This window comes from Rhea americana, unplaced genomic scaffold, assembly GCF_003343005.1.
Source record: "Rhea americana isolate MKP2758 unplaced genomic scaffold, rheAme1 scaffold_7, whole genome shotgun sequence".
NCBI classification, from domain to species: domain Eukaryota; kingdom Metazoa; phylum Chordata; class Aves; order Rheiformes; family Rheidae; genus Rhea; species Rhea americana.
In genome coordinates, this window is record NW_028186867.1 from 1,971,044 (window position 1) to 1,988,670 (window position 17,627).

Below are 17,627 nucleotides of genomic sequence, written 5' to 3' on the forward strand. Positions count from 1 at the left end.
AGCACATGCTCAAATGTATGGGGGGAAAAAGACATTGCCATATTGGTGATCACAAAAGCTGATTATTTGTAAGGACAATCAGAAGGAACAAGGATACAGGTCAAAGGAGGACAAGTAGACTTCTACAGGATAAGTAAACACTGGTTGTGAAGAAAATCTGTGTGATTTCCACAGAACACCAATCATAGCTAAAGCTGAAACAGTTGAAATAGCAGAGAAAAGCCTTCAGCATTACCGTAAGTGAAATACAAGTAAGATAGTTGGAAACGAAACGTGAAACGCTCCATTTTACTAAGCAATGCAAAGATTTCAGAGTCATTATCATTGAGAATAGATAGAAACTACTGTTCCTACAAATGAATGAAGTATCCTTTTAGACTACTAAATGTAGGATACTGCAAACTAATTAGCTTTTTGGATACAGAATTACACATGAACTTCTTGGGAAAGCTACAACTTAATACTCACACCAAGAAAACAAAAGACTTATAGAACATCAACATCTTCCCTTTAATTTTAAATCCTTTTTTTCCTCTTATTCTAATTCAATAGCAGAAAATACCCTATGCCCACTTTAAGTTGTCTTTATACATTTTCATAACACAATAAATGCTAAAATATTGCTCTATCCAGCTTAGATGAGCTTGATAAAATATCTATTCCTAGGAATGGGAGAAATAAATAATTCCTTAAATTTTCACACAAAGTTTTCAGGCAGGTCTCAAGGAATTTTTTATATTATGCAACATGGCTCTTTTTTCCATGGTTAGTTACATCATTAGTGTTATTTTTAGTGATTGTTATTCTAAGGGAAAATCCCACCTTAGAGAAGCCCCAAATCTAAACAGTAGGAAGATCCTCATCTTTGTCCCCCTTAGAAAACTGACATGCTTTGGAGAGCAACTTGCAAGGAAACACTAGCCCACAGGAAACAATACTCACTTCTCTTCTGAAATTTTTGGAGACGGAACCTTTGGCAGGAGCTTTCTGCGCTGCTGAGCTTCTTCCAAGAGGTGTTCATCTTTGGGGAAGATTCCGACCATCAAGTCCATGGTTGTTTTTATTTTCATGTTAGGATCTAATATGTCTGCTAGAGACTTATCTCTTCCCACAATCTCTCTAGCTAGTTCCTCTGATTTCCAATCTTCAAAAGTCTTCTCTTTGGCCTTCACATAGCTGACTGCTGGGGCTGCAGCACTGCTGTCCTTCAAGTTGTTCCCAGGTTCTTCAGCTGGTTGAGGGTCAGCTGGTTTGGTTCTGGTTTCTGGCTCTACACCTTGCCTGGTGTAAGCACAGAATCGTGAATAGGATTGCTCAGAAGTGCTGAGTGTTTTAATCTGGTCCTTCTCTAAACCACTGGGTAAAGCAGGAGGCTCCATGGTACTAACAAGACTTTGCCGACTCTCCTTCTCCGCACTGCTCTCAGAATGAACTATCTTGATGGGAACCATTTTCACTGTAGTATTGTTGTCTATAACTCTCTCAATTCTGAAAAATGAGGAAAATTCATCTTTAGAAGTATAAGAACCTCACATCTCAATTCTTATCCATGAATCAGAGGGGAAACCCAAATACAAAAAACAAAAACCCAGATAAGTAAACTATGTAATGGGATATTCCTTGTATCATATCTCAAACCCTTAATCTGAATTTCTTCTTTTCTGCCCACACATTTTAAGTAGTATTAGTTCATTTTAAGTAATACTAACATCAGTCTTGCACAGCACTCACTGAACAGGGTTTCTATTTTGTTTCATGAACACAAGGGTCTGAGCTCAGCAGCCAGACTCCAATGTTGAGATGGTGTTGCTGAACAATCTCTTACCCCTTTGCTGCCACACACAGGAAATACGCCTCTAGCTCAACATTGTTGTCTCACGTGTATCCAACAACAGCCTCATCTTCTGGCCTGACTGGCTGTTTAGCTGTGGGGGTAGTTTTTGATGCCCTAACAGCAATTTCTAGTTCTTCCAAGGGAAGAGACCAGATGGAAACATTCTGCAGGCTAGGACTATGCTGTACTGCAAGAATAACAGATATATGGAGAACCTGGAAATCATTCAGAACATAGCTATATAATTTTTAAAAATGTATTTGTGTTTGTATCATATAAGATACAGGAGTTCAGTAAACAAGTCCCACTGCAGTGTTCTAGTATGCTAGTTAAATGAGGAAAAAAACAGCTACCCAAAAGGATAATGTAACAGTTCTGCATATTTTTGTTTTATTGCAGGAATTCTCTACTATATAATACAAAGGTCCACCTTGGACTTCAACAGGGAAAGCTATTTAAAGAAGAGGCTAACTTAGATTTTAAATTGGACAATAACATGTTCAGTAACATTACTAAAACATCTGCGCTTTATGTTACCCATACAAGAAACTGAAGTCTAGTTCGGTGGGTTTGAGTTTGCAGAAAGTTTAAAATTACTGTCATAATGTGGGTTTGGAAGCTCTACTGCAAGCAAGGGAACATTGCCTACTGCTAAAATATMTGGTTTCATCTGGCCTGCTTGCTTACTGCCTTTCAGATAAGTGACTAAGACATATTATGACTCTTTTCCTATAAGTATGGGTGTGTCACTTAAAAATAAACTTAYACTTACTGTGCTTTCATAGTGAGAAGAAAATCTATTGGACATGATCTCTTTCAGTTTTATCTTGTATTTTAAAGGTACATTTGCTTCTGAATGAGCAGCCTCCAAATAGATATTTACTTTCCTCCTTCTCTCAAGTGCTTTGTGGGAAATGTTTTGGCACACTTGAGTCCTGAGCTAGCTTTTGGGGCAGGTTTTCTAGTCTGTGCTGAATTCCAAACAGCTCCAGTGAGCTTCATGCTTGTCTGGCTAAGCCTGTGCTATACAGCAGTGACAGCAATGCAGATATAGCCTATCATTTATTATTAATGTTCTGACAAAGCTGAAAGAATGTTTCCTTAAATAAGAAACCCTTCTTTTCATGTCCTTCTTCATCATTCTTTTTAAGTCAAGATGGTTTTAAGTGGGACTGTCACTTTAAAGAGTTTACATTCATRTCTGCTTTTCAGCCTGAGCTCCTGGTCTGCAAGCATGGGCTCATGCTTTGGGGACAGCTGAAGTGGGCAAAGTAGGCCTGTCAGTACCCCTGATCTGCTGATATAACTGTGTGTAGCTGCTCCCTTCACACAATTCAGTCAAAATGTTCTCAGCTGAAACGCTTCAAAAGCTCTTTCCTCCTCCTCCCCTCACAACCTTTTAGTTTTTAAATAGGCCTATACTTTTTTTTTGACTCACTAGATTGAGCAGATTATCATGCCGGGGTGTGCAGGGGCTACTAGTTCTGCAGCTGTGGAACAACCACTTCTTCACTCTCTCAGCCCCAGCATGAAGCACAGTCTCGTATGAAGGAGCTGYGCAGCCACATCAGCGTGGCGCCAAGCCAGGGCCAAGCAATCCTGCAGAGAAGCAGAGTCTCCTAGCAGGAGTCAACTGTGCTGTGAACAAAACCCTGCTTCTGGGACCTGAATGTCTATCTCCATGACACCATGAAAACCTACCAGCCCAGGACACCTGCACGCTCGCTCCACAACACATTTTGCTAATGCCCTTTGACTTCTGTGTGATCTGAGAAAAGCTCAAAGCACTGGCTATTCAGGGGCTCAGTGTTTCATTTTTGAATTTAGGGAATACAAGATGCATATTTAAGTGTGTGTGTGTTGGCGGTGGGAGGAGACTGGAAGAGAAGGATTTGACTGATTGCAATCCYCCAGCTAAAATGCCAGGCATCTATTTTGAGACTCTGAGTACATTATTCTCTGCCTAGTAAAAGATTTTCTAGATACTTAAGGCATCATCAAGTCAGCTGATTTTGCTTAGGGCAAAGACAGTTCTAGGTGCTTCAGAAATCCCAATTAAACAACAAGCATCCCTGTGATTTATTGATGTTTTACATCTGTGGAACTGTGGCTTGAAGTTTTGATTTGCAGCAACTCTGCTTGTGGCTACTACGAAGCTTTATTCCAACCACAAGCATAGTCAGTCTTCACTTGAGTGTCTATTCACTGAAAATTTATTGATGTACATGTAATGACATAAACTTTTCATTTTTATTATTGCCAAAGAGCCTTTTCCTATGGAAACAGCTGGGTTTTGTACATCACCAATATTTCCCCACGTTGCAGGAAATGTTGCAGGAATACCTTGCACACTTACTTGGTTTATCAACAAGATATGTTCTTCAAAGTAGAGTAAACAGCTACGTGCTGACAACATTAAACATTAACTGCCTACAGCATGCAAACTGGCATGTCCAAAAGCTCATATGTGAGAAGCCAGTAACAAATAATAACTCCAATCTGATTGACTATTAACATACATGTACTTGACATATTTTACTCATGAAATAAACACCACAGCACTTTTACAGATACAGTAGGCTTGTGCCTCAATTTTTGCAGTACCTGTTTYATTAGATAAGTAATTATTAACAGAAAAAAACTGTACACAAACAAAAAAGAACTGYTTGTGTACAAGATTTTAACATGTTAATGAAATATATGCAGAGTAAACGACTCACTTTACTTTCAAAATACCATTCAGACATRGGCCTATAATTAAGCGTACCTCACTTCACATTTTGACATTACAGCTTAGTAAAAAGGAAGGCCAAATACAATTATCTTTCCATGCATCCTTAATGTCTATTCTTAAAGTAATAAATTAAGGAAGTTAATCTACCTTTGCATATAATGTTAGAGATCACATGCCATATTGCACTTTTTATAATAARTTGCATTAATTTTGCTTTCTGCTCAAAACACTGCAAGATGAAATTTCATTATTTCCTCCTCTCACAGGAGAAAGAACATCAAGGCATGTTTAAAATGCACAATGTAAATCAAGTCAAATTTACATATCCCTCTCTCTCTCCCTCCCCCTCCCCCCAACCTTTCAACTCAGGGCCTCCAGTTCTTTATCTAGGCAAAAATAAAACAATAACTGATGATGGCTTTAAGAGACTTGTTAAAAACAGGTTAAGAAATTTTCTGCCACTGAAAATGTCCAGAAAGAAAAACTGATTTATGTTTGCTATGTCAAATGGCACATGGGAAAACAGTATGACTGAGTCTATTCAACCATTCACGTTACAGCAGAGAAAAGCAATTTCAGCTATTTTTGCTYAGAGAAGCAACCTCTGCATTAATCCAGCTGGCAGTTTTTATTTTCATTCCTTAACTATGAACTAAAGCACTGAAGGATTTACAAAAACTAATGCTCCTGAACTTCCTGGAACAGTTTATCATCTTGTAGGAGAATAACCTTTTATGATATTAGTAGCATATGATAGAGACAGAAATCAATTAACTTCATTTGGTTTGTCTAATTCTGAGTTTATCTACATTGAGAAAGGGCTGACATTCTCCTGCTGAATCTTCAGCCCATTTCAGCATAAATAGCCCTGTGGAGCCTTCAGATGACTACTTGGAATGCCAAATTCCATAATAAAACAAACATGAAAACAGCCATAATTTGGCAATAGGCCTTACTGTGTGAGCTTTTTGAAACAGATGCTCTCACAATGGAAACAGTTTCCTTTCCGSTATCTGCTTTGTCCCTACTCTGATTCATACATTACGTGCAACTAGGTTAGGGAAAATGATGACAGAAGGAATCTTCCAACTTAGTCCAGACTTAAAATAGCTAATCCATTTTAATCCATCCATTTCATTTTCCACTATCTACTAGCTATCACACCTGAGCAGCATAGCTCATTATTCAGCATCAGTCAACTAAAACAAACCACAGATCAGTTGAAGAATTCTAACAGCATCAACTAGAATTTCCCATAAGTCTTTGTTGTAGTAATAGTTATTGTCCTTCGGATCTCTTTAGGACATGCTGGAAAGGTTTATGGTTAATGAACTCAAAGATTTGCTTTTTGTAAAGAAATAGAACAATCAACCTTAATAAGGTCTTAACTGGGCACAAAATGTTACTAAAGCAATAAAGGAGTTATGTCTAATACCTGGTAGGGTTCTCATCCTGTACAGAAACAGGAGGTTTATCAGTGAGCTTCTGTGGCGCAAACTGAGGAGAAGGGGACCTTGATGTTTCCATYTCTGGTTTTTGAAGGTAACGATACTTGGAAGATAATACAGACTCAGACTTAAGGTGCGTTTTCTCTTCTAAGTGCTGACAAACATTCTCTGTGGATGACGTTTGCTGGAGCTCCTGCAGATTAGCACTCTTTAGTTTTCCATTGAAAGCTGCAGGACTCTGAGAGAGAGATGAGTGACTGGTAAAAACTTCAGCAGAGCTTGGGGAAGAGGACGGAATGGGTCGGCTGGGAGCTACCAGCAAAGATTCAGAAGAGCTGCCCAGTGGCGGTGCAGAATTATCTGGTCGCCTGTATTTATCTCTTTTAGGTGGTGGAGGCCTCTGAGGAGCAGGTCCACGTTTCTTGTTCAGGAGTATCGGTTCTGTTCTGTGATTTTCCTCTCCTTTGCCCAGTGACAGACAGGCGTGGTTCTCATTCAAGGTCTGTGGCTCAGAACATGCAAGAAGAGACAAATTGCAGTCCCTGCTTTTCTCATTCACGTTTTCTTGAGAGTATCTGTAATCACTGGGCAATGTCCCAGATCTCCCTCGGCTTTCGTGAGACAAAACCGTAGGCTCTCTCGTGTGCAATGGTCTGACAGATGCTTTCCACTTGTTGCCTAAATTCTGGTCCAGCTGATCCCTTTTTTCCTGTGGGTTTTCTCTCAGGGTCTCTTTATCAGTTTGTCTATAGAGAAGAAAACACTATTAGTATGCTGCTATTTTATTTCCTTCTATATGARGCCGCAGATGATCTAGGAAGTTTGAATACTGAGATTACATCAAACATTTAGTAACAACTCCTCCACTCTAAAGTAACTACATAGTACAAAAACATTCTCTCATGTATATGCATACAACGTGTATCTAATCTAATGTGATGAGCCAAAGCATAATGTCAGGCTAAATTAGGGTATGTAGAATCATAAGATGCGACACAAYCTTCAGTTAACCTGAGGCGCTGCTGTGTACATGGCATATCTAAACGCACAGAAAATCTGAAGTATTAAAATAAGTGGCATAGCCAAATGTGCAAATGTTTTTCTTCTATTTTGGTATAAAGTAATAATGTCTCGAGAAGAGGAATTGTATACTAAAATTTAATTTGATTTTTGTTTCAAAATCAGCAAAATGCAGAAAACAAGTTTCTTCTCTATGTGCAAAACTGAGACTTCAATTTCATTTTAAATGTAAATTGAATACCACTAATTTTAAGTATGAATTTGAAAGTATGAATTTTTAGATTTGCATAATTGGTTAAAAATGAAATGAGTGCTATGGAAAAGGTCAAGTTTGCTGAAGCTAAAAAATGAGAAAATAAAAACTCTGAAAAAGAAAAAAGAAAGTATTACATTATTTTCTAGTCAGGCTTATTTTAAACTTGATTTTTTTTGTCCTATCACCACCATAAATGTCAAATTATAGGCAAAAAGACCTCATCTTACACAGAAATGTTTTCATGTTCACTGTAGTTGTACACCCTGTTTCACTAGTCAATATATGGAAGCAACTTCAGGTAGGTGCTTCACTGTAAGCAATGTAGTTGATTTGGGCTCACTAAATAAAGAAAAATTGGGAAAGAAACAGAAGATAGAAGAAAGTACCTCTGGAGCCTTAAAAGAAGATGGGTTTGCTCTCTGCATAAAAGAGGCTGAGGAGACACTGTGAGCTTAGAAAAGAAGATGCAACAGAAAAGCAAAAGGCTTTAGAGAACTAATGACATTTGTTCTACTGATAGCTTTGGTCTCCATATTTTGACATAGCAATCCTTAAGACTTGTTTTACACTAGTTTCTCAATGGGCCCGTGAAAGGGTCTTTTCTAGCATAGTTCTAAAGGAAGGCTAACTAGAATTTTTAACATAAACAGGTTATTAACCTTACCGCACCAGTTCTGAGAATACCTCTATAGGTGGTTAACATCAGTATGTATGAAAACTAAACTTGGGATAAAAGCACCTAAAACAAGTAATGGGCTGTTAAAGTTCCTTATAAGTGAAAAAAAANAAAAAAAAAAAAAAAAAAAAAAAAAATCAACTATATGCTGGATTACTGTTTTAATTAAATTAAAATAAATCTTTAAAATGAAGTATTGTGCAAGATAACTGATTAAATATGGGTTCTATTTGCACACTTGTATGTCTACATTATATTCAAAGTGATTATTGTTCAGTCCATGTACATATGATGTTTTAGCAATCGAAGAAAAGTTGTAAAAAATCTGGACCCTATCATTAAACTGCTAGAGGTATGAGGATTTTAATAATCATATTTCACACTGATTTTTGTATGTTAGTAATAAAATGGTATTGTACTTCCAGAAGAGATGGCTTTTTCCGCAACTTGATTTCTGAATAGTTGCACACAATCTCTCTCATGAAGTGTTAAAATTTCAAAATTTTATTTTAACAGGTAAATTTTCAAGTTAATGTAAATCAGTAGCTGAATACTGTTTAAACTCAGTTCTCTTAACATTGCTCTAAACTAAAAGCAGTTAGTTTCAAGTTCAGAGTCAATTCTATTTTACAAAACAGTATTTATTGATTCCCATTTTAACATCAGACTAAGAATAATTTGCTTAAATAAAAACATTTTAAGACCAGAAGGACTAGGGTCTCAGCCTGGTCAATGCCTTTCAGATTTGGTTATATGGCATCACTAGAGTCAGCTGGTCTTTCCTGGTGAGTTCAATGTAAGCAGCCCATATATAGCTCCACTCATTTTAATAGAAATATTTATCAAATGAAGACTGCAGGCGTAAATATGAAATACTGTTTTTAATCAGTTTTTCATTGTCTAGATAACCCATGTACAGCAAGCACACTTTCCTTCCAGTTATCTAATGCCAAAAAATTCTTCATGCTTCCCTCTTCCTTTCACAAAGGTAAGTTGCAACATAACACAGTGTAACAGTTGCACTTAGGTGCAAGGCCATGGTATAAATGGCAGGAGGACGTAAGTCACATGCACTACCTCAGCCAGTTTGCAAAGTACATATTGAACTTAACATGCACGTCAGATGCGGGTGTGCTGGTGGAAGCAAACAGGACAGGGTACACCAACAGTCTGACAGGCTAACATATCCAAAGCATATTCATATCCCAACAAAATTTGTTAAATATTTTTGATTCTGACTCAGAAACAAAGAAAGCTTTGGTAGTCCTGTCACCTTCCAAAACAGAGTAAAAGGAAATAAAAAGTCACAGCACAGATGAATTTAGAGATACTACATTTCAAACACAGAGATAAAATTTAAGGGATATTACAAACGTGCCTTCATACKGTTTCCACAAAATTAACCAAACACCTTGCAATGCCACAGAAAATGAGTCTCAGAAAAGGTGGCTGGCTACATTCAACACTGGGGCTAGTTTACATTCAGTGTGGGTGAGTCCTCATGCAAAACATGCTTATCACAGTACTTGGAGAGATTTGAGCTTACTGTTCAGAAAGGAGGAAAAGAAAGAAAGCTTCAAGCCCCAGAAGAACACAGTGGCAACAACCTGCAAAGGTGTTACATTATTATCAGTACTAAGAAGCCGATTGAGCTACTTATGTTGTTGCTTCATGAAATTATATGGCCAGAACACAGCTGTTTCAGAAACGAGATTCCCCAGAATTATGCAACGGAAACTAACTCACCACTGAAAACAGCTCATCATCTATAAATAAACTATCATAAAGTGAGAGAGACAGAACAGTTTAAAATCATTTGATAACATGACTATTTACACTATTACCACTTTCATTCCAGATGACAATAGAATCTAGTATAGCTGCTTTCTGATTTCCCTTTTAGGTCAAAATGCTCATCATCAAAAACTTGAAATTCTAAGTTATCTTCAAGCCTCAAACTGCCCCATCCCTATCCCATTAATATARTACCACAGTTATCCAAATGTAAGAGCTCTCCTGATGCAACAAAAATGGGAAAGCTCACATCACATTACCCATCTTTGGCATGAAAYGATACTTCAGATCTGACTGTCAGACTTTTTATCCTGTGCATGTAAYCTGAACTTTAAAGAAAACAAATGATCAACACATTTACATTATACAAAGTGGTACTTAGTAAGAATGAGTGTAGCAAAGGCAGCTAATATGAGCCTCTCCTAATTGTGTCTGCTTTCTGTATTTGTAAGGAACCAAGGGAACTAAGAACAACAGCCTTCGTACCTTAAAAAAAAATAAACAAACAAAATTATGCTTCTAACTGGAAAAGGAAGGAATTGCTCCACTACGAAAAAACAGTCCTCCTGATTTTCAAAAGCCTCTAACTTAAAACAAGGCTTACTTCTGAAGGACTTCTGTACAAAGTGCAGAAGAGGCTGCAGAGTCCTCAGCCCAGCAAGTTCAGGAGGAATGTTTTGCTTTGTGGCTTGTACATTTAAAATAACAGTTATAGTCACTAAACAGAACAATAAAATGTATCGCCATGAGGGTGGAAATGTACATCTCAATAATGGCATTAAATATTTTCTACCCAGACGGAAAAATACACCTCACAATTTCCTTCCAGCTCAGTTAGCTCAAGGCATATGCATATAGTACTGAAATGTAAAACCCAAGTTATTCTAAATCAGGAAAACCAATCAAGCCTCCTGCTCAATTCTGACTCCTCAAAGTAAGAATAACACAATAAAATATTCTAAAAAATTAGAAAGAGGTGACAATGGTTTAAGCTATTTTATTTGAGTTAAMACATGCAATATATCTACCTTTTTTCCACCCTCTCACTTGACAAGAGCCTGTCAATGGAGTCAACGAGCAATTACCAAAATGAATCATTACATACAGATACATACCCAAAGGATAACATTTTTAGCTGCCATMAAACACGAACCCCAAACTACTTCCTTCTTTTGTCTCACACTTAAAGCTTTGACTAAACCTGGATACAAAGATAGGGTGATCTGACTGAATGTTTCAGCTCAATAACTGAAAGTCACTTCAAACAATTCAACCTGTCCAATTTTTAATCTCCTTTCAGTTTCCAAAGATGCTTCAGGTCAAGCTTTAAAAGCACAGACTACATAACCTTTCCAAAATGTATTAGCCAACATTCTTCTTTTAAACATTGTTTGTTAAAAGGCCTCACCAGCATGTGAAAGTTTTATGGTAAAACGTAAGCATGGTTATGTACATGCCAATAACATACTGGCAAAAGAAGGCAAATGGAGAGGCTGGTTCTGTTAAATTCCTWCTAAAATACTACAAGCTATACCAGAAAAAGTCTTCACACCTGAATAAAAATTCCCCACAAGAGCATCCTACAACAGCAAACTCATAAACAAGGTCACAGTTTTGTGATCTCTTTAAGCTGACCTAAACGTAGACTTTTTGCCAAAAGAGGCAGTCTCATTCTTACTCTACTCTGCTTGTGTATTCCTGCTCTCTCCATCGTATTAGCAGAAGAAATTGTGCAGCCCCAGAATTTAAAACTGGATCAAGGAACTGACCTGGCTCAAAACAAATATTTATGTGGCTTAAAGCAATTGTGAAACACAGTCTTTGCCTATGCCAAAACYCTGGTTGCAGTGAAAGCCCTTGTCTACGTGTTACTTTTCAGCTGTGAACTTTTTGTGCTGAAATTATGTTTTCATTGTGTATCTGTATAGTGCTTGGACAGCAGGATCCAAAAGCACTTCTGCAACAGCCTGCAAATAAAGAGTAGTTTCTTCCACCTGGTCCAGTTCTGCTAGAAACCATAACGGGATGCTGCAGAGATGGAACAGGATGCAAAGGTAAGATTCAGTTTGAGATTTAGGAAAATTTTAGGGATCTGCATATGAGCCAGATACATTCTAATTGATGTTGATATCACCAATGCAACTTAAGAGACTCAGTTCCTCCTCAGATAGACTCAGTAATGGGTCAGACAAATCATGGTTTGGTTTCATAGACTGCATTGACCAGGGGATCAATTTAGTTACTTAACATAGGTGTCTTCTACCATTTGAGAAATGTTAAAGACTCAGAGACATCAACTCCCTTCAGGGCTGGTAGCCAAAAGCCAAGCGGGATACCCTCGGCTATCTCAGGTCTCACTACGCACCTATGTTTAGCCCACGGAATCGAGCTCCAGATTTTTGTGAACTCTAACTGGAGGAGGCACTACACCTGCATGCTGTGACCTACCTCCATTAGGTGTCTGAATCTTAACCTGAATCTCACTGGCTTTTTCTTGCCGAGGTTCTAGCACCCTAAATGTACTAGATTAGTTTTACTATTAAAACATGAAAGAGACACTGAAACCAAAACAACACAATCTAGACATCCAATACAAGCACAATTATATTACCAGTGGTCCATTTTTCTGATGAATATAGTATTTGCTCTCACTGTTGACTTAGTATAGTATGCATTATGAAGTATCAGAATGTTTGGGAAGTGTAAAACATATATGCCAAATCAGAACTCAAGAGTACAAAGCTATTCAAAAATCTTTGAAGACAATTTCATTGAATAAAGGATAATGTAATCACCATGATGATTATACCATAATGGTCACCCCAGGAAGCTGGCACAGGGCATTAATCACTGCAAAGAAGTAGAGCTGTTCATTGCCTTGCTCTGAAGAAATGACGACAACTAGCGTCTCAGACACATGGATCTTAAAACCAAAGCATGTGTTAACATGAAAATAATAATGAATGAAAATCTTTCAAAATTCCCCCCAAAACAAAAACAAAAAAACAAACAAAAAAAAAAAAACAAAGAAAAGTAGCCCTGACATAGTAATGATGCAAGTCTTAGGTTTCCCAATTCTGGTTTTCATGTCTGTTAACATTATGGGTGATGGTGGCTGCTTAGCCCATCACACTAAATGCATTTGAGTTGATGGATCCAATATGACAAAAAAGGCCACTCTAGCTTAACAATCCTTTACATAATCAGCTGGTTTTATCACAGAATGAAATACAGTAACAGACACTGCTGGTGAATCTCTCTACTCATTAGAATTTCTCTTGTGTCCTACTTGCATGGCAATATACACAATAATGGATTTTCATCTCAGGTATTTTTTCTTTCTGAAAGTGTAACCCTTCTTCCATTAAAAGCAGAAAGAAATCTAACAGACCCACTCTAATTCCGCAGGGAATAAGCAAAGATATGTAGCTAGGTAAAATATAGCCCAGTCAGTCATGGGTAACAGCATAATGTACAGGTTCACAGTAAAAATCAAATCTGATTAATATTAAATCTCCTGCAACAGCCTACAGCATAGGAGTGTTTATGCAGATAGTAAAAGCTGGTGGGAAAGGGTGAGGGGAGAGATTTTTCTTATTTCAGAAAATAAAAGCTCCTCCTCTATTCTGCTGCACATCGAATTCAATAATAAAAATAAAAAAGGATGTTTTATGGCTGTGCTCTTACTTGTTTTATCTATTGCATGTTCATCTTAGCACATGCCATTGCATGCATGGATTTAAAATGACTTCAATGCCCATTTGAGTAAGCTACTTAATATGTTCTGAACCTAAGCATTGAATTCAGTCGTAAGAATWTCCTAACAGTACAAGACCCATCGCATTACATAAATGGCAACCATTTCAGAGACAAAAGCAACACTTTCAAAATACTGCTAACAAGGAAATCATATTCACATTAAAAAAAAGCTAAAAGAAAAAATTAAAATTTTTGTTTGTTCAGAAGAGAGACATTCCAGTTGCTCTCTTGTAATTTTTTTTTTAACCTATAGACTTTTACCTTGATATTTTTTGCTATTTTCCTGTTGCTGTTACTACTGAAAACAGCTGCTTGCAGATAAACAAAAATTCAGTAACAGGACAGAAGCTAAAAAATGAAATACTGCTTCAAGCAAGCACCAAAATGAATGTGTAGCTCATGTCAGGAAAAAAAAAAGTCAAGGAAAAAAGACAGTAATTTTAATTAGTTAGCATGCACATGCACAAATTTTAATGGCCATCTTTTCACTCAGGAGCTGCACTCACCGCTTGCTTCCAACAGTCACATCCAATGCTCTTATACTGCCAGCTAATATCTCTTGCTGCTGCAGAGAAGGTCTTCATGCAAACCTGCACTCACATTTGCCAGGAAAACAACAAGATAAAAAGCTTTTGAACCACCCCTAGCCAAGAGGAGCCCAGAGCCTGGCACCCCAAGTCAGAACAACAGCACTGCAGTCCTCCGTTCAGAAAACAAACATTTTTGAAAGGCACTGCCTTYTAATTCCAGTGTGCATTATGCCAACTGTGAAAACAAAAGCTGCTAAAAACAGCGCGTGTGTGAGCACACATGCACACAGAGCATCTTAGCTGGAATTAACTCACATTTTCCCTCTATTCGCCTAAAACACCAGGGAATAGAACAGTCATTTACACTAAACAAAATAAAATTCTGTATCAAAAGCTCTGCATCCCTCCTAATTTGCTACTGTAGCTTCTGCTGATAGGGACAGAAGACACAGCATGTACTCAGAGACCTAGAGAACAAAAGAAATGCTGTATGAATTAGTACTGCAAATTTCTGTTCAGAGCTGACAGAAGATAATTAAGGCTCGTGCATCTAGTCCTTACTCTAACACTAAATACAAGGCAACCTTACCAGCATTTACAGACGTTTACCCATATTCACTGCATACGAGCTTTGCATCCTTGCAAACGTGCCAGCCGGTTTGAAAGCCTTAGAGAACTGAATCTGCCTCAACCTCTGTGCCTCATTTACTGTAACACGGAGGATTTTCAAAGCCATGCCTCACACACAACAGCTGGCTTGTTTTCGCCTGCTTCCTGTGATTGACAAGTTCATACAAGCTCCATCAACTTTAACCTTGATAAGTGAAGGCTTGGGCTGTAGTGTATGTTACATCATCAGAAACTTCTGACCTCAGGGAAAAGATCTCAGGGACTTCAAAGCTCTTCCCTTCCCCCACACCCACCCCCTGATTTTGGTTGCAGAAAAGATGATTTTGAAAGGCCTTTAATTTTTTTCTTAAGGGTTTTCCTTTCATTTGTGAAAATCACAATCCTAATTTCAGCAACAATTCCACAAGTTTTACATATTTAAAACTAATTTAAAAGATCAGTGTGTTACAAGCTTCTTTCTGAACTACATTCAAATAGCCAAGGCTTTAATTTTAGAAAAGAGTCTTCATCAACAGCCCTCCAGCTTGAATTTTTTTGCATGCATTGTGTGCACAGGCGTTCTTCTYGCAAAATACTCTGTAGAGAAAGAACTAAATCCTTTCATGCTGCACGAGCATGTTACCACCCCCACACTCCAGCTTTAGAAATTAAATGCACCATGGTCCTCAGAGCAAAACTTGAGTTTCTTTCAATTATCTAAAACAGATTAAAGACCTAATGCAGGAAYTGCAGATAAGACTTTGATTTACTTAAAGCAGTCATCTTTTAAAATGATCTTCAAAGAGCAAAATATTCTTATTTAAACTGCACCCAAAAATATCATACAGTGGTTTGGTATTTTGATACAGTGCTAATATCCAATTAATCCCTTCCCCCCCCCTTTTTTTTAATATGTTTTCATCTCTCCCAAAGCTGTCTAYTTGATTTCAAGATAGAGAGATAATGACTTCAAGAAAACTCATTTTATCTTTATTGTTTACATAATGCAATGCAACTAGTTAATAGATTGTAACAACTCTGGTCATCCCRTACAAAAATGGAAGTTATGGCTGTTACATGATTGTTTAACACAAAACTTTACTCAAATTTACTGGCATAAACAGTCTCCTATGTGATAGGAAATCCATAATGTATTTTGCCTAAGGGCTTATAGCACCAGATGAACACTGGGCTAGCTTATAAGACTAGCTTATAGGAGGAGAACATAGTCAAGTCACCCCATATGTTAGAATATATGAACTGCTACACTGAAGTGACAAATCGGCTACCTATTTCCAAAAACGCTTTGCACTAAATAATTTAGGAGAAAATAAAATACACAATATGTCAGCATATGATGCTTTATGAGGATAACCACTGGAGGCTACCTTAGCTCTAATTTCCTTACTTAAATTTGTTCTTTATACAAAGAATGCCACAATTATGCCACAAGATGGTATTTGGATATTAAGTGATGCAATTAAAATTCAGTCTCATCGAAGTACTAGTTTCAATAGGTTTCATTCTAATCCTTCTTCCAGGGAAAGTAGCAAAAACAGATCAGAACAACAACAAGAACTAAAGAATACAAAGTGATACCTGTCTCAATCACCACAAACTTTTTGGTAAGCCATATCCTCCCCGAAACACMATTTTAATAACTTTAGAATCACTTCTTGGACTTCTCCCTGCTGCTAACACTTAGTAACACTCACTTGGGTGGAGGAAGAGAAGGGGAGCAAGACTCCAACTTTTCTTACAAAGGTACTGACACTTCCTTTTTCAGATCAGTGCAGCCTTGTACACCCTTGCTGCAGCTGCTGCTGCTGTGTGCACAGCGGAGAACAGATGTGSCAGCAGCAATTAAATGAAAAGAACTAAAGGAACTTCACCCACTAACAAAAAGCTGGAAGCAGAAAAAAAGGAGACGTCAGGTGGGGTAGCTACCATCAAGTTTAGAAACAGGCATTCAAAATTCCCCTGAAAGGGAGGCAGAGGGAAAAGTCACACTTGAAGGGGTGTGAGCAATGAGTAACCTGGATTAGGATGGGGTAGAACCAGAGCTACATTACATTAGTGTAGTATAAACCAAGTACAGGCTTTGGAAACAGTCCAACACCCATTTAATCAGATCCAGCAGCTGCTAGCAAGCCAGAGCAGAGCATCAGAACAACCTGTAGAAAGTGTACCTGACCGATGCCGGGCTGTTTACTCCTAGGAGAATTAATAATGGGAAGGCAATGGGAGTAGACYGCAAGGTTGGGGAAAGTCTGTCTGGCCTGCAGGACTATGCTGTTGTGTAACATGGAAATAAAGAAAGGATACATCTATTAGAAGAGTGTGGGAAGAGGAAAAGAGGAAGCAAGAAGTACCTGTGGTGGGAGGCATTTTTGTTAGCACTCATTTGGCTATAACCAGCCCTAGATCACAAAATAAGGGATCTACTGGGGAAGTCTTTTGGGATGCTCTTGAAGAACCAGGCATCTGTTAGCCCAAGCAGTTCTCAAAATGTTAAAATGGACAACATAAGGAAGAAAAAGACTACAATTTATAATGCAACTCTCAACTCAATTTGGTTCAAAACTTTACCACCGAAGAGCTACTTCTGCCAGTGACCATATCTATTCAGATTAATCATTCCTGAAAGAGCAAGAATCTACACTGCAGTATTTAATTTTGAAAAGGGCATCTATATATGTGACAGGAATATTTTTAAACAGAACAGCCAAGAAGTGTAACACTAAGAGATAGTATCGAACTGAAGATACTATATTTGAAACTCAGAGAACCTACCAAAAAGAGAGAGAGAGAGAGAACCAAAGAATTAATCTCACTGGATTAAACAGTAACTAAAACGGCATTTGTCAGAGAATTAAAGCCACACCCGAACAAGGAAAACACAGAACTACTCTAGCAAAACGGATGAACAAACACAGGAAGGTATATTAAAAAAAAAAGAAATAAAAA

General features: G+C 37.7%; 1 protein-coding gene across 2 annotated transcripts in view; it reads right to left on the reverse strand.

The window, feature by feature from the left end:
• Window positions 1-17,627, reverse strand: part of SHROOM2 (shroom family member 2) — a 129,430-nt gene that overhangs the window by 12,406 nt on the left and 99,397 nt on the right. For both annotated transcript variants that reach the window (XM_085321563.1, XM_085321564.1), the window contains 2 exons: window positions 6,004-6,762; window positions 943-1,488 (listed from right to left, as the gene is read on the reverse strand). In XM_085321563.1, the coding sequence (XP_085177689.1) occupies window positions 943-1,488; window positions 6,004-6,762 (1,305 nt within the window). The remainder of the gene's footprint in view (window positions 1-942; window positions 1,489-6,003; window positions 6,763-17,627) is intronic.